This window comes from Triturus cristatus, chromosome 5_1 (genome assembly GCF_964204655.1).
Source record: "Triturus cristatus chromosome 5_1, aTriCri1.1, whole genome shotgun sequence".
Lineage (NCBI taxonomy): Eukaryota > Metazoa > Chordata > Amphibia > Caudata > Salamandridae > Triturus > Triturus cristatus.
Genome location: NC_140587.1, coordinates 487291604 through 487313503, shown reverse-complemented (window position 1 = coordinate 487313503; position 21900 = coordinate 487291604). Strand labels below are relative to the sequence as shown.

The 21900-nt window shown below is 44.3% G+C and overlaps 1 protein-coding gene across 2 annotated transcripts in view; it reads left to right on the top strand.

Moving 5' to 3' along the window:
- Positions 1-21900, top strand: part of WWP1 (WW domain containing E3 ubiquitin protein ligase 1) — an 850740-nt gene that overhangs the window by 330758 nt on the left and 498082 nt on the right. For both annotated transcript variants that reach the window (XM_085605336.1, XM_085605333.1), the window contains exon 11: positions 20171-20225. In XM_085605336.1, the coding sequence (XP_085461462.1) occupies positions 20171-20225 (55 nt within the window). The remainder of the gene's footprint in view (positions 1-20170; positions 20226-21900) is intronic.

Here is a 21900-nt window from a genome sequence, read left to right as displayed (position 1 = left end):
ATCATGCTAAGACAATGACCACAGGGACACACTTACTAAGATGTGGGTTTGGAGGGCATTGGCGGTCCTGGAGTTGTTGAGATGAGTCTTCTGGCCCTCATGGGTATCCCTGTATCATGCTCATTGACTCTGGCACCTGTGGGTGTTCTGGTGTGGCTCTTGGCTGGGTTCCCTTTCATGGTGCAGGTAGTTGTCCTGCTTAACACCAGCAGAAAGCGGGTGTAAAATCCCCGGTGCTAACGTGTCTTATTGCCGGAATTTGTTTCACATTGCGATTGGTGTGAAAGTTGTGATGTGAGTTTTTTTCGTGTGCACAACAATATACGAACTGAGCAGTGTATCTCGTCCAGATCCAGCACGTGACGCACTATTCCCAATCAGTATAAAGACAATGATATTTCTTAATAGATTTTGTGTGTACACTGTAGGTACAGCCAATACCTCAGTGCAATACAATTCAGAATTTAAGTATTTAGAATAAATCGCAAAGGTGCACCTCGTGTCTTTTTGCACGGGAATGGCTACTCTCCATTTCATTATCAGCACTTTAACGGAAGTAAAGTTGAGATAAATCTAACACACTATTCACAAGTTGGTGCAAACTGCAGATATCACCAGTATTCCAGCGATAAGTGCCCCAAAATTTAACACAATGGTGGACTCCATCAAATAACAGTAATAAGAACAAGAAAGAGTCACACAGCAGTTAAGAGAACAACCAAAAACATATTTTTTTTTTCAAACTTTATTTTTTATAATAATAAATATATAAACGAAAAACTAGTTTCCAACTTTATTTTTTTATTAACATAAATATAAACAATAAACAAAATGTAACAACAATAATACAAAACAACAAGGCGGAACACTCCTGTGGGAACCACGGATGTCGACGACAGACCTGGAAAATCAGAAAGATTGTTAAAAAAAAACCAATATGGTATTCTCAACAAAATACCACAAGAAACAAATCACAGATATATAAAATGCATACAGCTAACAAAAGTTTATAAGTTTAACTTACAAAAACTGTAAATTTTGCCGCTTTAAAATATTTACCAAATCTGAGGACATTTTTTTGCAGAAGGCACCACACCCACAACGTTTTTCTTCAGTGGTGAAGAAATGTTTAACTTTTTCCAAGGGGCAAACAAAGACCAATGCCACCTTCTTCATTCGCAAGATTTGCCAAAGAGTTCTGTTACGAGGGGATCCTAACAAAAAATACTCGTGCGGCACAGCAAGTATGATGAAACACCTAAGGACCCTTCATCCAAACAATCTTGCACGAGAAGAGTGCAAACAGATGAGAAACACTCCTGTTCTGTATATGTAAAAAAGAATCACAAATAAATGTATATTAATAACTTTCAAATTTATACTCTTCCATTACTGTACAAACACATTTTTTATAAAATCTGACTAAGAAACTATAGCCCTGAACCACAAGTGTGACGATGGTTAAAACACTACATGCATAGTGCATACTACTTTGAAGCAGTTCATGCCCTAAAGCCTACCTCACTAAAAGACTACATGCTAACTGACTAAATGATTACAGTACTATAAGGAGACACACTGGGTGAGTGACAGGGAATTGAAGGTGTGAAAGACAACTGTGTAGGTGGTTAGAGGACTGCATGCATACTGGATAGGCATTTGAAGCAGTCCATGTGCTAAGGCCTGGCTCAGTGCATGAATACTTAGGCACTGACTGAATCATTAGCGTACTGCAAGGAGAGTGCCTTGGTGAATTTATAAGTGTTTGGGTTTTGGCACAGTGAATGAATTAGTACATGGTGCTAAATGAGTCACTAGAGGAGTGCAAAGGGAGTGACAAGTGCTGGACTGTATGGATACTGACTACAAAATTGAAAGTGTGAAAGACAAGTGTCTAGGTGATTAGAAGACTGTATGCATAGTGCATAGGGGTTTGAAGCAGTCCATGTGCTAAGGCCTGGGTCAGTGTATGAATACTTAGGCACTGACTGAATGATTAGAGTACTGCAAAGATAGTATCTTGGTGCATTTATAAGTGTTTGGGTTTTAGCACAGTGAATGGATTAGTACATGGTGCTGAATGGGTCACTAGAGGACTGCAAAGGGAGTGACCGGGTATTTCCTGGAAGTGTATGGATACTGACTAGGGAATTGGAAGTGAGAAAGACAATTGTGTAGGTGGTTAGAGGACTGCGTGCATAGTGGATAAGGGTTTGAAGCAGTCCATATACTAAGGCCTGGGTCACTGGATGAGTACTTAGGTACTGACTGAATGATTAGAGTACTGCAAGGAGAGTGCCTGGGGGAATTTATTAGGGTTTGGCGCAGTGAATGGATTAGTACATGATGCTGAATGGGTCACTAGAGGAGTGCAAATGGAGTGACAGGGTGTTTGCTGGAAGTGAACGGATATTGACTGGGGAATTTAAGGTGTGAAAGACAAGTGTGTAGGTGCTTAGAGGACTGCATGCATAGTGGATAGGGGTTTGAAAAAGTCCATGTGCGAAGACCTGGCTCAGTGCATGAATACTTAGCAGTGACTGAATCATTAGAGTACTGGAAAGAGAGTGTATTGGTGAATTTATAAGTGTTTGGGTTTTGGCACAGTGAATGAATTAGTACATGATGCTGAATGGGTCACTAGAGGACTGCAAAGGAAGTGACAGGATGTTTCCTGGAAGTGTATGGATAATTACTAGGGAATTGAAGGTGTGAAAGACAAGTGTATAGTATGTTAGAACACTACATGCATACTGCATAGACATTTGAAGCAGTCTATTTGATACTTAGAAACTGACTAAATCATCAGACTACTTCTAGGACAGTGCTTGGGTAAAACTTTTAAATTTTCAGTTCTGCCACAGTGAAGAGAATAGTACATGGTACTGCACCTTAGTGTCAAACCCTGACTCATTTTATCAATGCATAAGCAAAGACTAGCTTCTAATGCTACTAAAACTTGACAACATGAGAGGTTTTAAATTAGTTATCTGTCAGCAAATACACAATGTTACCAAATGCTTCTCTCACAGTGGTTCTCAAATGCACACAGACTCACAGTGTGATTCTAGACAACAACCACTATACCTAGGAGTTTACCAAATCTCATTCACTACAGTGGAAGTGGTAAAGGAACTGCACACAATCTACATATTTCACGAATACACTTTAATGTCCATGCCTAACTAATTTAATCAACGCATAAGCAAAGACTGGCTTCTAATGCTACTAAACCTTGACAACATGACAGGTTTTAAAACAGTTATCGGTAAGTAAATACACGATGTTACCAAATGCTTCTCTCACAATCCTTACCCAAATGCACACAGACTCACAGTGTAATTTTTAACAATCAACACTATCCTAGGACTTTACCAAAACTCATTCACTACTGTGGAAAGGGGTAGGGGGACTGCACACAATCTACATATTTAAGTACAGCACATCAGTGTCAAAGCATGACTTATTTAATCAACATATAAGCAAAGACTGGATTCTAATGCTACTAAAACTTCACAACATGACAGGTTTTAAAAAGGTTATCTGTGAGGAGGAGCCTAGCGCGCAACCAAGATGGCCGCGTAGGCACAGGGCTCCCGAGGACCTCCACAACTTCCCACGTCTATCCTGAATTTATCCTGATTCTATCGACGGGCTTCTACGGGCGAACCTACATGGAGGTGATACCTGTTGTCCAAATTCGAATCGGACATCGGGAACCGGAATAGCATCGATTCCAAGTTGGCGGCCTACTCCGGACCTTGCCCCGGACTCGAGTTGGCATGGTGCCCGGGCAGAAAGTGAACAACAACGGCATGCGGGACTTGGACCGGTGCGCACCCCCTACTTTCACTTTCGGTTTCGGGTCTCCTCGCTGAAACTGAGGGGCCTTGGATTGTCAGCACAGATTTATAGTGGGACGACTGGGTATCCTGCCTGCTCTTGGATACTAGCCTGGACTACCTTTCGGGATCACCGAGGCTCCCTAGATTGGCTCTCCGGGGATTGCTCATCGTGTCGGTGGCCGACACTCTTGGCGACCATCAGACAATGGCGGCTAGATTGGATGGAGATAAGCAAAAATCCAAGACGACTAGGCGAGGAGCTCATACTCAAGCTAACAACATGGATCGCTATACCCAGTCGAGAGATTCCCCTGGTGGCCCTCGTAAGTCACCGGAGAGACTCAAGGATGGCCCGGGATCGTCAACCGAGTTAACATTGCAGGACCTCATGGGTGCCATCGATGAGATGAAAGTGGCGGTCGGCCAGCAATTTGATACATTGGCCCATAAATTGGACGCGGTTTTGATCGACGTTAAACTAGTCAGAGCGGACCTTTCACAAACAAATGAAAAGGTCAAATCCCTGGGTCTGACGACGTTGAGTCTGGTAACGGACGTGTCTGACCTGCAAGCCGAGGTCCGTAATCTGCGGACGTCCACTGCTTTGTCTGTCCGTCGACTGGAGGATTTTGAAAGTAGGGCTCGGCGGAATAATAAGCGCATAATCGGGGTGCCGGAGAAATCGGAGGGCCCTGCGGCTGACCTCTTCGTGGAAGACCTTGTGATCAACCATCTCGCACCCAAAGGCTTGAGTAAATTCTTTGCGGTTGAGCGGGCCCATAGAGTTCCGGGTGGTCAGCCCAAACCGGGCGCTCCCCCGCGGCCCATCATCGCCAGAATTATTCATTTCAGGGACAGGGATGCTATACTGCAGGCCTCGAGGGTGAGTGGGCCGACGAAGTTCGAGAACACTCATATCAGTTTCTACCCGGACTTCACACAATTGGTCCAAAAGCAGCGACAGGAGTTCATGGGTGTCAAACGGCGGCTGAGAGACATGGACCTGAAATATGCGATGCTCTTTCCGGCCAGGTTGTGTGTTGAGTTTGAGGATCGGACGCACTTCTTTGATCGGCCGTAGGAGGTTGGAGATTGGCTTGATACCCTGCCTCAGCAACGACGCCGAGAGGGACAGACCGAAGGGAACGGAGTGGGCTTGGATGGACAGGAATAGACTTTTGGTTCCCGGTGACTGACTACTGTGATGACACTTCCATATTTTGGTTTGGTGTTTCTATTCAATGCCCGGGGGTTGTGGGGTGCTCAGTGAGGCTCTTTCCTCCTCTGGAGTCTCTTTTTGTAGCGTAGTTAATGTTAGGGCGACAGGCACACTGCAAGTTGGGGGGGCTACATGGGCTCACGCAGGGGTGCAGGGTGGGGGGAGTTGTAACGGGAAGGTTGGGGGGGAGGGGGGGGAGTTGGGGAATGTTTGAATGTTCTACAAGGCAACGTCACGCCATACGATTGGTGGTCGGGATCGTGTTCTCGGGGGGGGGGGGGGGAGGGGGGGGGGTTGTGCGTTGGGATGGGATGGGGGTAGGGGATTGAGAGTACTCTCGTGGAATGTGAATGGCTTGGGGGATAGGATTAAACGCGGAGCAGTGCTGCAGTTTTTGAAACGGCTGTCGCCAGATATTGTCTTTCTGCAGGAAACGCATCTAATTGGGAATTCTTGCCATGCTATGAATAGGAGGGGATATCGTCTCGTTGCGCACTCTGGTTTCGATGTGATCCATGATGATAGGGGGCGGTATACTGCACTTGTAGGCCGATGGGAGGGCAGAACCATCTCGCTCGTTTCTGTTTATGTCCCACCAGGATTACAGACCGTAACTTTCGCTGATTTGGGGCGAATGGTCCTGGGACTCCGGGGGGGGGGGGGGGGTTCTGGTGGTGGGGGGCGATTTTAACTGTCGTATCTGGCGGGGCGGATCGTCACCCTCCCAGGGGCACAGGCCTGGCTGAGTGAGTTTATAGATACCCTCGGACTGATCGACTGCTGGAGACTAATGCACCCGGGGCAGGTGCAATACACTTTTCACTCAGGAGCCCATGGGAGTTTGTCGAGACTTGATTATGTCCTTATGCCGGCGGCCCAAGCTGTGATGATTAGAGAAGTAAGACATCTGGCCCGGGGTATTTCCGATCACTCCCCACTACTGTTGCACATTGAGGTCACCCACGGGGCTGAGGGGAGGGTGGCACCGATAACCCCTGGTACCTGCGTGATCCTAAAATCCGGGCGGACCTGGTCAAGTCTATTGACCACTATTTCACTGAAAACGTGGGGTCAGTGTCCTCTGCTGTCTCGTTATGGGAAGCCTTCAAAACAGTGCTCCGTGGGCAGGCTCTTTCTCTCATTTCCCACTCCAAGAAAAGCAAGACTGAAGAGGTGGTTCGCCTTGAAAACGACATAGCCAAGTTGGAGGGGGACCTGGAACTGGGTGTTACGAAAGATACGTTGCATGTTCTCAGTCTTAAGCAGCTTGACTATAGAGCGTTGGTTACTGACGCAGCCAAAGTGATGAGTAGAGAGTAACAGGGGCGCTTATACGATGTGGGGGACAAGGCTGGTAAATTGGTTGCATGGTTGGACAAGAAAGAGAGACCGAGTCGAGTGGTGCCGGTTATTGAGAGAGCGGATGGCGTGCGTGTGACTGACCCTGTGGAAATTGTTGAATGTTTCGCGACTTATTTCCGTGACGTATATTCTCCAGTCTCGAATGGTCTTGAGGATGACTCTCATCTGTTGCTGAGAGATGTAGTGTTGCCGTCTTTGTCAGAGGCAGATAGGGCACTGATGGATGCGACGTTGTCGCCTGACGAGATTGCTTTGGCCATTCGCTCGATCGCTTCTGGCAAGGCCATGGGTCCCAATGGCCTTCCCATTGAACTGTATAAACTGCGCCCGGACAAGATGGCGCCTCATCTCCGCGATATGTTTCTTGAGGCACGTGACGTGGGCTCCCTCCCCTATGATCAGCGTCTCGCTACCATAGTCGTGATTCACAAGGAGGGGAAGCCGCGGGATCGGTGTATTTCTTACAGGCCCATCTCCTTATTAAATGCTGAGCCTAAAATTCTTGCTAAGGTTTTAGCTAACCGTCTGGTTGGGGTCGTCGGCGACTTGATCCATCCGGACCAGTCCGGTTTCATACCTCACCGTAATACGGCCCTGAACCTGAGGCGTCTTCATGGAGTGCTCGCCAGAGCGGAGTACATACGTGAACCGGCCGTTTTGGCGTCCTTGGATGCCACTATGGCGTTCGATACCCTAGAATGGCCATATCTTTGGGCGGCGCTTGCAAAATTTGGTTTTGGCCCCGGGTTTATCGGTTGGGTGAGGTTGTTGTATGAGGAACCGTTGGCTCAGGTAGTTGTGAATGGCAGAGTGTCGGCGCCCTTTGGGTTGGAAAGAGGCACGCGGCAGGGTTGCCCGCTGTCACCCCTCCTTTTTGCGCTTGCCTTGGAACCTCTGGCTGCCTGGTTACGATGGGAGCCCTTATTGCGCGGCATTAGGTGGACGCCTGAATTTGAGGACCGCATTTCTCTTTATGCGGACGACATTCTCCTGTACCTCACATCTCCCCGGCAGTCTTTGATAGTACTGGTCGATGTTCTGAACTCATTTGGTCGCAACTCCGGCTTGGTCATTAACTGGGCCAAGTCATGCGTCTATGTTCTCTCTGGGGACGCTCCTCTCCTTCCGCGTGGCTGCCCTATCCAGATTGCGCTGTCACGGTTTAAATACCTGGGAGTGTTCATAACTTTGGACGCTGTGGCCCGTTATGAGCGGAACCTACTCCCCCCCCCCACTCCAACGACTGAGGGCCGACGTCTCGAGGTGGCGACGGCTTCTGCTTTCGCCGCTCGGGCGCGCGGCGTTGTTTAAAATGATGTCGCTGCCACGATTCCTGTATGCACTGCAAAATACACTCGACGTCATACCGGCCCGCTATTTCCGTGAGGTGGAGAGCCTGCAGAGGCGGTTGTTCTGGGACGGGCGACCCCGAATCGCTCTCACAAAATTGACACTCCCTTGGTATGATGGAGGTATTGCACTCCCCGATATCAAGCGTTATTATTGGGCGTCCCAATTGGCGGCGGTGAACCACGGGATGTACGGGCCGGCCCTGAACCCGGCGTTCGAGATGGATAAAATGCTATTGCCTGGGGGGGACTATAATAGAGCACTCTATTCGAAGTCTCCTGGTGTGCAGTTGACAGGCCCAACAAAGATAGCGGTACCGGTGTGGCATGCTGCTAATGCTGCGATGGGTTGGAAGGACCGCCTGACTCGAGCGACTCCACTGTATGCTTCGGAAAGGCTGGGCTGTTTGTGGAAAACCAAAGGGTTTGAGAAATGGGATATGATTGGCATATGTAAGGTGAGTGACCTCTGAGTGAAAGGGGAGTTTAAAACGTTTGAAATGCTGAAAGCGGAATATAAGCTAAACGATAGGGAGTATTTCCGATATGCCCAGGTCCGTCATGCGTTGAGCTCGGTTTTCCCTGATGCCACCGCTATCCCGGAAAATTCCCCGCTGGAGGATAGGGTGCTCGATGGCTACGTGCCTGACAGCACAATCTCCTTGATCTATAAAAAGCTTATCAACGATCGGGCGGATCTGTTGACCCGCTTGAGGGAGATCTGGGTGGCTGACGGTTTGGAATTAGATGATGAGGACTGGGTCTCGGCAATAGCCTCCCCGCGGGAGGTGGCAATTCCGGCCCGCCTTCGGTTCGTACAACTAAAGATACTCCATAGAGTGTACGTCACTGGTCCCCGCCTGATGCGCATGGGTTTCTCCGTGGATGGGATGTGTAAGCGTGGCTGTGGTTCGCTGGGTACTTTCCTTCACGTTATATGGGAATGCCCTGAGGTGGCGCTCTTTTGGCGTCGGGTGCATGCGGTAATGGAGGAAGTCACTCACGTTGCGCTGCTTCCAGAAGCTAGGAGATGCCTGCTGAACGTGTGGGAGCCAACCGATTATAATGTGGCACAGACGCGGTGGGCGACTATGGGAAATATGGTGGTCAAACGTAACATTGCCCAGTTATGGGGTTCCCAGAGGCCGCCCACGGTCTCGGTGTGGAAGGAGAATATGGATTGGTGCATGTTTAGAGAAAAGACGGTGTATGTAGCGAGAGGCAAGCCGCGGAAATGGACTGGGGTGTGGGGTCCGTGGAACGCTTATCGCGGAGACATCTGTGCCACTCCACTGGCTGTTGTACTGGATGCCTCTTCGTCCCCCTAGCCGAGCGTTCCTCGTCTGTTAAGTTACAAGTGTGTTACGGTTTGCTTTCTCCTCTGCTCCCGTGCCCCCCTCCCTTCTCTGCCGCTGATCATTGGTTCCCTACCCCGGGGAGCGCGTCCTGCAATTTACAATGTCTATTGCCTTGTTTGTGTGTAATGTTTCTTAATTTTCAATTGAAAACTGAAACCGTATCTAATATTGTCACTCAACTGTTGCTTCTGCCTTCATTGGGTGCGATGATGGACTGACGGGCTCCCCGGATTGACCAATCTGTATAACGGTGAATGATACGTCTCATGCTACTTAGCGGCCGGCCCAAAGGGTTGTAGGCCCATGTTTGTAACCCCTTGAAGTCCAATAAAGGTTTCTTTCAAAAAAAAAAAAGTTATCTGTAAGAAAATACATGATATCAACAAATGCTTCTCTCACACTGATCCCAAATACACACTAACTCACACTGTGATTCTAGACATGCACCACTATCCCTAGGAATTTTCCCAAACTCATTCACTACAGTGCAACTGGTAAGGGAACTGCACACAATCTACATATTTCAGGACTGCACTTTTGTGTCAAAGCCTAACTCATTTAACCAACGCATAAGCAAAGACTGACTTCTAATGCTACTAAAACTTGACAACATCACAGGTTTTAAAAGAGTTATCTATCAGCAAATACAAGATATTACTAAATGCTTCTCTCACAGTGGTTCCCAAATGCACACAGACTCACTGTGTGATTCTAGACAAACACTATCCCTTGCACTATACCAAAACACATTTCTTCATCTAGAAGTAGTACTACATTTTAGTATAGAAACATAACATAACTCATTTCACAAATTCATAAACGACTGGTTTCTAATTCTACCAAAATATAAAAACCGCACAGTTATCTATTTACAAACACATGAAAAACACAAATGCTTATCACAGAATGGTTTCTACATGCACACACATTGTAGAGAAAAAAAGTACTCCCTACGCTTTAGCAGGAAAAATACATTAGTCTGATTAAAATCAAAATAGTCTACATACATCCCCTCACAATTAAATAACTCATCTTTCAAGTTCTTTTGTAGATTAAGAAGTATATCAATCACTCACCATTTTTTCTTTTACAGAATCTCTGCACTGTGCACCTCTCAGCAAAGGCAAAGAATGGAAAAGTTTCCCTTTCATTTTCCACACATATACATGTAAACATCAAATCACAATCCTTCACACACAAACTCAAAAGCAATCGCACATTTCTATTGGTTAAACATTTCAACCCTTTCCAACTGAAATACATTTCAACCCTTCCCCCAATCTGCCTTCTGCCTGTTACCATAGAAACAGGTCATAGAACACTGCACTGAGCTCACAGGTCACAAGTTCAGCACACAATGTTCCTACACAAGACAGGAAGTATGCTTGATTTTTCAACATATCAGCTTATCATATATAATGTTCCTTACAATCTGTTTTTGTTAACCAATAACAATCATACCTTTAAAAAACAGAAATATACACCCTACCTTTCAGTGTAGAAAGTTGTCATACAACCAATGATTTCTTGCCGGTTTTCAAAAAACATTGCCGTGTATCCGCGCACCCACCGCGAGAGAATCCGTGCATCCAACGCGATAGGATGCGCGCACCGTGCGCGCATTTCTCCGTTTTTTTGGGACCCCCCTAAGCACCTCTAGAGGGTCATAGTATTTCCACTCTTCCCCCTTTATATGTTTTACACACTTATTCCCCTTGCTTCTTCAGCCTCGCTTCTACCGAGGCAGAAAATGGCCGCCAACAGTTCCTGGTTTCGAATGTAGAGACACTCGACAGCCAATTAGCATTCAGCGCGCGATCGGGAAGGTGCGCGTTCAGTTCGGGGAGGGTGCGCTTACGGTGCGGTACTGAGGACTACCTCTTTGCCAAATTTGTTGTCATTCCGTTCAGCGGTTCGGGCTGTAGCTGCGACAACAGATCCTATGGGAAATTGCATGGGGAAAACGTATGTGTGTATATATATATATATATTCACTGAAAAAACCATAGGTTTCACACATGTTATAGTTAGCTGGACATTTTACTGATAAAAAACCAATGAAATTCCCCCGTTATAGTTACTGTAGGCAACTATAACTCACGCGACCGCAATCCTCTGCTGATGCTAATACTGTATTTAGACACTTATTTGCCCATGTCTTCTTCCATTAAATTTTAGCTATACATATATTACAAATATTTTTTTTTCATAAAGACACATATGTCATCAGCAGAGGATTACGGTCGCGTGAGTTATAGTTGCCTACAGTAACTATAACGGGGGAATTTCATTGGTTTTTTATCAGTAAAATGTCCAGCTAACTATAACATGTGTGAAACCTATGGTTTTTTCAGTGAATTTGCAAGGTTTTTTAAATGCTAATTCCTAACTATAACGTGTTTGAAACCTATGGTTTTTTCAGTGAATTTGTACGGTTTTTTAAATGCTAAGTTACTTTACGCCATTTGTGGCGTGCGCGCCCACTTAACGCAGTTCGTTCCATGCGCGCACGGTGCGCTTCGCGCACCGTGCGCGCACAGTGAGCACGCGGTGCGCTTCGCGCACCGCGTGCCCACGTTACGCTAGATGGGCCATGAACGCACGATGCGCTTCGCGCACCGTGCGCACATGGAGGTCATATGATGAGCATCGTTGTGACAGGTAAAATATAGGTTTTGTTTATCTCTGAGGAGCTATGCACAAAAGGTGCCCTTTGGGCACCTTTTGCACACGGGGTGGGGAGAATGTGGATATTTTTTTTTTTTTTATTATTTCTTACCGTACGCGTACGGTAAGCGTAATCGGCGAAATTTTTGAAAAAATTAAAATTGCCTTTTTTCACTTGGGGGATCGTTGGGGACTCCCTCGACATGGCTAGGTGCTTGGGAGCTGTGTAAACAGCCCCTTTACATGATTTGCACTTTGTTTTTCAACCCCCTGTCAGAGTGCGAGAGAGAAAATGGTGGCCGCCGCTTCCTGGTTTCGACCGATTCGAATGTTTACTAAGATCTAAGGGCCAATCAGAATCGCGCTCGCGCACGCCACCGTACGCGTACGGTAAGCGCACCGTAAGCTAGCTCAGATATATATATTGATTTAAAGGCTATTTTCTCAGAATCTACTGAACAGATTTACACCAAACCTACAAAAGGCACTTCCTTGACCTGAGGACTACCTCTCTGCCAAATTTCAAGTAATTCTGTTCAGCCGTTCGGGCTGTAGCTGTGTCTAAAGGTCCTATGGAAAAATGCATGGGAAAAACGCGTTTTGGGACCCCTCTTTTATCTCAGCCCCCGCTTGACGAATCCCCCCGAGACTTTCAGGGTAGGAGCGGAGCGTAGCGCCCCACCTATTTTGAAAAATTCACGAGGATTCGTCGACCGGCGCCAAAGTTATTCAAAATAGAATGTTGCGGATTTCCTATGGAAACGTGGTCCTAACTATAACTACCTACTGGCGACCGCCAGTAGGTAATATATATATATATATATATATATATATAACGAACCCACCGTCACTGCTGCGATTGGCATATGATTAAGAGTCGCTAGACTCGAAACGCGTAATGCCTGTTTTATTGATTCCTTTTTCCTGGAATAAAAGAACTTTGTACAAGCATCGTTGGTGTGGCCCGTTTTGACGCTGCTGGAGAGAGCGCGCCGTGTGCTGTGGATGTTTTAGAGGTGTCTGACACACCCTAACCGGGCCCCGAATCTGTGAGGCAGAGGCATTCCCTATGTCAGAGTTAGTGTGGAAGCTGAAAGCTTATCAGGAATGCCCGCCGGCTGCCAGTATGAAGCATGAACTAAGCATTTATGGAAGGGCTAATGAGAGGCCCGCCGTATCTTGGGACGTGAAGAGTTTGAGCAGCCAGGATTTGCGAGAGAAATTCTCTGAAGCACTTCATGCTTGATTTTGCCTGGAAGACGAATTACGAGCCGCCAGAGGACACGGTGGTAGTGAAATTTTCTGATGAATACTGTGTCCAAGGTATGGAACTTTTCCTCTTATAGCGTGCATTGCTCTTGGAACACTGTGGATTCAGTTAAAGTTTTGCCAACATCGACATTGGGAACCAGAGAAATTATAAGGACGGTTATGAGGCATTGTGGGAGATTGAGTCCCGAAAATCAAGTTAATAACGAAATAAACTGTGCAACGAAGATTAACTAAGAAATAATGCCACTAAAGGTTTAAAGGATTAACCTGGAGAATATTGGAGTGACTGTACTTGTCTTCGTTACATATAACACTCGAACAACCAATGATACCTTGTTGAACATTGTAGAAAATGAACTGTTCCTTTAAACTGGTAAAATTGTCCTTTCTCAATGTCTTGCAAGTTACGTTTAAAAAGCTAACGAACCCACCGTCACTGCTGCGATTGGCATATGATTAAGAGTCGCTAGACTCGAAACGCGTAATGCCTGTTTTATTGATTCCTTTTTCCTGGAATAAAAGAACTTTGTACAAGCATCGTTGGTGTGGCCCGTTTTGACGCTGCTGGAGAGAGCGCGCCGTGTGCTGTGGATATATATATATATATATATATATATAAATTACCTACTGGCGGTCGCCAGTAGGTAGTTATAGTTAGGACCCCTTTTCCATAGGAAAACCTCAACATTCTATTTTGAATAACTTTGGCGCCGGTCGATGAATCCTCGCGAATTTCTCAAAATAGGTGGGGCGCTACGCTCCGCTCCTACCCTGAAAGTCTCGGGGGGATTCGTCAAGCGGGGGCTGAGATAAAAGGGGGGTCCCAAAACGCGTTTTCCCCATGCATTTTTCCATAGGACCTTTAGAACGAGCTACAGCCCGAACGGCTGAACAGAATTACTCGAAATTTGGCAGAGAGGTAGTCCCTAGGTCAAGGAAGTGCCTTTTGTAGGTTTGGTGTAAATCTGTTCAGTAGATTCTGAGAAAATAGCCTTTAAATCAATATATATATCTGAGCCCGCTTACGGTACGCTTACCATACGCTTACCGTAAGCGTACGGTGGCGTGCGCGAGCGCGATTCTGATTGGCTCTTAGATCTTAGTAAACATTCGAATCGGCCGAAACCAGGAAGCGGCGGCCGCCATTTTGTGTATTTCACTCAGAAAAAAAAGAGTGAAAACAAGAAAAGGGGGCAATGAGGAGAGTTACAGACCCCCTTACATTTGTGAGGGGGTCAAAGAAGGACTGTAAAGTACAAAGAAAACATTTATTGATTTTAAAAAAAATCACGGGGTACGCGTACGGTAAGCTTACGGTAAGCGTACGGTAGAAAAAAAAAAAAAAAAAAATTAAAATCAGATTTAAGTGTTTAGATATTAGGGGGCTCTAAAAAGAGCTGTTGTGTTTATGAAATGATTTTTTAGTGGTACCTACAAGTAAGTACCGATGCAGAGTCTAAGGTTCAAGAGGAAGACTCTGTTCCCTTCATCATTGAAGTGCACACCATCTCCTCTATAAATGTCTTGCATGTCATAACGCAAGTTGTTGTGGTAAACGGCACCCATACCATAGTCACGGAGGAAAGCAGAAACAGATTTGTTGACGTGCTTTCTTGCTTTGTCATCGCACCGCGTGCCCACCGTGCGTGCACGGCACTAACTGCGTAAAGTGGGCGCGCGGTGCGCGAAGCGCACCGCGTGCTCACTGTGCGCGCACGGTGCGCGAAGCGCACCGTGCGCGCACGGAACGAACTGCGTTAAGTGGGCGCGCACGCCACGAATGGCGTAAAGTAACTTAGCATTTAAAAAACCGTACAAATTCACTGAAAAAACCATAGGTTTCACACACGTTATAGTTAGGAATTAGCATTTAAAAAACCTTGCAAATTCACTGAAAAAACCATAGGTTTCACACATGTTATAGTTAGCGGAAATTTTACTGATAAAAAACCAATGAAATTCCCCCGTTATAGTTAGTGCAGGCAACTATAACTCACGCGACCGCAATCTTCTGCTGATGACATATGTGTCTTTATGAAAAAAAAATATTTGTAATATATGTATAGCTAAAAATGTATGGAAGAAGACATGGGCAAATAAGTGTCTAAATACAGTATTAGCATCAGCAGAGGATTACGGTCGCGTGAGTTATAGTTGCCTGCACTAACTATAACGGGGGAATTTCATTGGTTTTTTATCAGTAAAATTTCCGCTAACTATAACATGTGTGAAACCTATGGTTTTTTCAGTGAATTTGCAAGGTTTTTTAAATGCTAATTCCTAACTATAACGTGTGTGAAACCTATGGTTTTTTCAGTGAATATATATATATATATATATATATATATATATATATATATATATATATATATATATATATATATATATATATATATATATATATATTCTACTGGCAGTCGCCAGTAGATAGTTATAGTTAGGACCGTGTTTCCATAGGAAATCTCAAAATTCTATTTTGAACAACTTTGCGACGAATCTTCTCAATTTTCAAAACTAATGGGGCGCTCCGCTCTGCTCCTACCCTGAAAGTCTCGGGGTGATTCGTCAAGCGGGGGCCGAGAAAAAAGGGGGGTCCCAAAACGCGTTTTCCCATAGGACCTTTAGTCGAAGGTACAGCCCGAACGGCTGAACAGAATTACTTGAAATTTGGCAGAGAGGTAGTCCTCAGGTCAGGGAAATGCCTTTTGCAGGTCTGGTCTGGTGTCAATCTGTTCAGTATTTCCTGAGAAAATAGCATTTAAAAGCATATAAATATCTATACGCGCGCACCGTTCCGTCCGCGATTCTGATTGGTTGTTAGATGTCAGTCAACATTCGAATCGGTCGAAATCAGGAAGTGTCGGCCGCCATTTTGTCTCACGCACTGAAAAGGAAAGGGGGAAAAAAGGTGGAAAACGTGAAAAGGGGGCAGGGAAGAGAGTTCCTGACCCCCTAGCCTTTGTCAGGGGGTCACAGAAGGACCCCCCAGGGGCAAAAAAACATCATTTTTTTTTTTAATAAATCGCGGGGTGCGCGCACGGTAAAAAAAATTTAAATATATATATATATGTCATGTGATCAAGGCTGCTGCGTCAGTCGAAACGCGTAATGACATATTGAGTGAGCAATAAACATCCTGTCATTCCAACTAAGAGGAGTTCGTGCTGGTTCTTTTCATCGCCCGTGGGGAAGTTGGAAGGCAGCAATTCAGTCATATATATATATATATATATATATATATATATATATATATATATATATATATATATATATATATATATATATAAAGAAAGATATAACTTAGCATTTAAAAAACCGTACAAATTCACTTAAAAAACCATAGGTTTCACACACGTTATAGTTAGGTGGATATTTCTCTTGTAAAAAACCAATGAAATTCCCCCGTTATAGTTAGCTCAGATAACTATAACTCCCGCGACCGCCACTCTATCACAAGGATGATGTCATCAGTGATGTCATGAGTGATGCCACTGACCATGTCTTGAGTGATGTAATATGTGACGTCATCACCAGTGGATTGCGGGCGCGCAAGTTATAGTTATCTGAACTAACTATAACAGGGGAATTTCATTGGTTTTTTACCAGAGAAATATCCACCTAACTATAACCTGTGTGAAACCTATGGTTTTTTAAGTGAATATATATATATATATATAGATTGGGTTACAGGTAAGCTGCCCGGCGCTTAAAAGGTCTCAGACACTGTTCCCCACCAGTGTAATTTCAAAATATTAAACAAATACATCTGAGAACAGTAAACATTCAGAGATTCAGTAATATACAGATGATTAGTCTTCTTGTTCATTCATTTCATGATGCTTATTTTCATTTCTTTAGAGGTCAAAGTTCACAAAAATTATCTCAGAGATGCAAACACGTGTTTCGCGCCAGCTGCGCTTCTTCATACATGTATACATACGTGTTACTTTATACACTTACATATATCTATCACAACTTCAATGAGTAAACTTAAACAATATATTCTCCACCACATCATAATTTACTTAAAAGAAAAAAGAAAAAAAGACAAAAGAAAAGAGAAGAAAAAAAAGAAGATAAAGTAAAAAAGTAAATTTACACCAAGGAAAATGAAAGAGAAAAGGAGAATAGGGCTAACGCATTGTTGAACTTCCATCTGCACCAAGTTTATCAATCTGTACATCTAATATCAGAAAAGCATTCGTTATAAATTTAGAGCAGGGGCAGAGTTTACCTCATCTTCCATATTTGGTCTCTTTATTAACAAACAAAACGACAATCTTCCCAAATGATCAAGTTTCCCTATGTTTTGAAGCAGTTCCTAAAATTAAAATTAATCAATTGTTTATTGTTTCATAGAATTTATATACTAGTGACTTCAGTCTACTATCTTTAATAGCATCAAGTCGCCCAATAAATTTTATCCAATGCCAATTTATAAAAAATAACAGATTTTTATATTAATTTAAATACCAAGTTCTATGAGATTAGGTAAGTACTTTTTGAGTTGGCGATTTTCAGAAACAAAGAAAATATAGCTGTCAGATTTGAGGCATGAGCTTTGAACAGGCTAATGTTACCCTATGGGAGAAACATAAACTTCATAGGGGTTCTTGCAAGCGAGTTACAGGGTTGTTCTTCTGGACCAGCAGTTTTGGTTTACCTGCCCTGGTGTGTCCGGGTGCAGAGGTGCTGGTCACAAGGGTAGTCTTGAACGCTACAGCTGAAGTCTATGTAGAAAACCTGTAACAGGAAAAGGCTGCAAGTGGAAACTTGGGAAAAATCCATCAGAAACCACGGGGGAGGTGTGGGGGAGCTCTGTTCTTGAGGGTCTCTGGGTTAAGGGTGCACCATCAAAGACTTGGGCTGTGGGGCTCAGGTGCAGAGGTGTTTTGGCCGCTGGGTTGCTTGTTTTTGAGGCTCTCACTGGTTAGGTCAACCTGGAGATGTGTACAAAACAAGACGGCAGGGCCACTCTCAATGATGACCACTCTGGTGCTCTCGTCAGTAGGCCGTACTTAGCAGTGTTGGGGTCCAGACTGGACACTGACAAAGCCTTGGCGGCTTCAAGGGGTCCCATACCCTGGGTATTAGTGCAGGATGGCTCCTGGAGGTCCTGGCATCTCCAGACTTGGTAGGGTGACTGATCTGACCTCCTGAAACACAGTGACCTCCTAGGTGACTACTGCGTCGGTGGACACGGTGGTCAGCAAATCGGTGAACCGGACGTTGCGGTTGGTGCCTGCATGCTGCATGGAAGGGAGATGCTGTCTGGTTTGTGAAGTACTGGCAGCCCTCCAAGGCTTTTGGAGGATGCACAGCTCTGGACGATTCGGGGGTCTTTGCAGTGGTTGAGAGGAGCAGGCAGGCAGGGGCTTGGCGCCAAGTCCACAGCTGGTCTTAAGTTCTTGCACTCTTTGGCTCTTCTTTGACCTTCTTCTTTAGTGAGGCAAATCAGAGTTCCTGGTGTCAGGGGGCCACCTAAATACTCAATTTAACGGTTTTAAGGGGAGTGAAGGAAAATAGCCCCAAGTTCCTAATATCACTCTAAACAATATGGTGGAATTCTTAGTTCGTGGATCACATCAGGTAGCCCACCTTGAGGGTGTGGCTAGCCTGTTGGTGCAACCCACCTACTGCATAGGTAACATCTTGTGCGTCCTGGTGCCAAATGTGCCTTATGGCTGGGGTTGTCATCTCCTAGGTCTGGGGCAAGTCAGGGTTGCATATCAAAAGCTATAAAAGCTATGAAGTCCCTGAATTTGATATGCTAAATCACTAGCCATCCTGTGGAGGGGGCCTGAACACCTTCCTCTGGAGTAGGCATTGTCTCTGACCTCAGAGCGTGGGCTCTCTTCTGCAGGGGGTCAAACTCATCTATGGTGGCAGGTTGGTTAATGCCGATAGATTTTTCAGGGAGCACCTCTAAGGTGCCCTCTGGGTACATGTTATAGTACTGTCAATGGTACTGATTTATCAAGGTAAAGTGTTTGATACCAAACACCAGTATTTTCAGTAAAACCAGTATGTAACTATTGATGACCAGTGCCCAGTACATGTCTTAAGGTGGCTTGCCTCAGCACTTGCAATATCTAGTAATAGAACTAGACATCACAGGGGCATTTCTGCTCATGCAGGTATGTCCTCACATATGTTATATTGCACCATACTTCGGGATCCAAGGCCTTCTGTAGGGGTGACTTACATAAAGTACCTAATGTGCGCTTTGGCATGGCACAAGGTGCGTGCGCCATGTCATTTTTTTAATGGTTTGCACCATTTCACACAGCCTTCAATGGCAGTCTCCATGCAATTTTTGGTGTGGGTCCCTCAGGGTGGTATAAGACATGTTGCAGCCCTTAGGGATCCGCTTTCATACCCATGCCCTAGGTACAAGGGCTACCATTTACCATGGACTTATAGGGGTGATAAAGTCCTTGCCATTTCGGTTACATTTAGACTTTAACTGCTTTTAGGGGACGAAGCACTGCAACAGAGGTCTGCTTAGCAGGCCTCCATGCACTGTCAGAGTTGAAAACCAGCATCTAAGTCAAAATGGGGGCAAAAGTTGGAGTTCAATTGCAACAAAATTCCAGTTTTCTACAATATATGTAAATAGATCTGCAGACTTTGTTTCGCATTTCATCCCCACCCTCTATGCGGGAAAACGATCTAGGAATGTAGTCCATGACTATGCATCTTATCACCAAGAGGAGGAGTCACAGTACCTCGTGACTCAAATGGCTTCTTAGATTAAAAAAATAAATTGTACACATCCAGGCCAAACACGAGATGTCCGGAGTATGCACAGCTTGTGCATCTACAGCTCTGCATGCCATGAACCGATGCTTAGATAGTATCATTTTCCTTATGACCTCATCACTGATTATATGGATTATGATTTAGTTTTGAATGTTCTTAGTTTTAGTAACAATCCAGTTTAATACAATAATTTTGCATTAATTGTAGTCATTCAGTAATTTGTTGCCCTATACAAAGGCTTTCATCTCTAGTCGATTTATATTACATTTTAAATTGTGATTAATTTGCATTGTTGATGACTAATAACAAATGTTTTACTTGTTTTTCCCACGACAGGCTTCAATGTTATCAGCTGAAAATGATCCTCTTGGACCTTTACCTCCAGGCTGGGGTATGTAAATTGTCCATTTGTGTTTGATTGTTGAATAAATACAATATTGTTTGTCCCGGTGCAGTAGTAGTGCAATGATTCATTTGCCTTGTAGTGACTGAAAAAGCAAATTAATTTCCTCCTAGATAATATCCTTTATATTCTCTTTTGCTTCTTCTTCTAGTGATGTACATTGTCGATAGCTAGCACTTAGTCAGTCCTACCTAGGTTATAATATGTTCTCTAGATTTTCTAGAGGCACAGAGATAGGTCTTCTAGACCCCCTGACACTTCTCAGTCAATGTGCCAGTCCATAACATAAAAACAGTTCTACAGTAACCATTCTATAGCCCACGGAACCTTATTTGCGCAAAATGTGTTTCAGGTAACGATCAATCTCATGAGCTATATCTGGAATAATTAGTGGAACCCCTAAACGTTATTTCATTAAGGAATAACCCACTCAAGAGCTCTAGAACACAATGGTTAAATTTTAAATGTTAATTTTATATCAAAATTCTAGCCTAGTGCACATGATATGGATTGAACCACAATTGAGACAAATAAAATGGCAGCAGCAACGTCCACCAAAATCGTAAATAAGAGCAGCCACTTCAATATTATTGCTGTTATAAATCTATTGCAATCCTATCCTCATTCTGCTGTTTCTTAGCTGCTAATCTCATTCTAGCACAATATAAAATGAAACCTGTTTGAGTTTCAGAGATGGTATGTATCCACATACCGGTTTGAACAATAGAATTTTTTTTCACTGAAATAGAAAAGCCTGTTATTCTAGTTTCACAAGGCCAACTGCACTGATAAGCCAGCAAGGAAAGGCTAAGTGCCTCCCATCCTAGTAGCCTTCAACTGTGTCTACAGATAATGTGTACGGCGTGTTCCAGTGTCGCCTGGCGTGAGGATTACCCTCTCCAACCTCTCATTCTTTGTGCTCAGCTCTTAGAACAGTTTCGCTGTTACAGAAACTCTCACAATAAATAGAGTTGCATGATGCCTTTTCACTTATTTTCCTTCAAGATTGTGTTTTTTTTTAACAACAACAATAACCAATACATATTTATCAACCTTCTAGAAAGCCGTCAGAAATCTAGCAGAATGCAAAACAGAACAGTCAGCACTTAGATTATATAAAGCAAATATATTCAAGTAGTCTTGACTATCGTGTTGCAGAACATTATATAAGCTAAATGAACATTCTAGTAACCCTTTAACTGCTGAGCCTTTTACATTCCAGTGCTAAGCCCTTTTTTGGTTATTTGGGGCACTTCGAGCTTAGGCCTCCATAATCTTTTGTTCATATAAGGTATCCAAATTTGCGTCCTATTTTTCCAACATCCAGGGGATTTTAAAAGTATCCAGGGTTTGTGGATTCCCCTGGAAAGGACCGAGAAAATAGGCAAAATCTAGCTACATTTTGAGTATTTTTTTGGGGAAAAAAAGGAAAATAGTGCTGTGGATGTGTTTTTTTCCCCCCTAAAAATTGTATCAATGAACGGTTTGCTGTGCTAAAGTCACTATCTTCCCAACTTTCAGGAACATACAGAACTGAATCAAAAAAACTAATTATTTCCACAGTTTGGGCATTTTTCAAAAAGTTATCACATTTCAACATGTTTTTGTGCTTTCAACTTACTTCCAGTTTGTGGTGGCACCCAGAATGAAATCCATGGGTGAT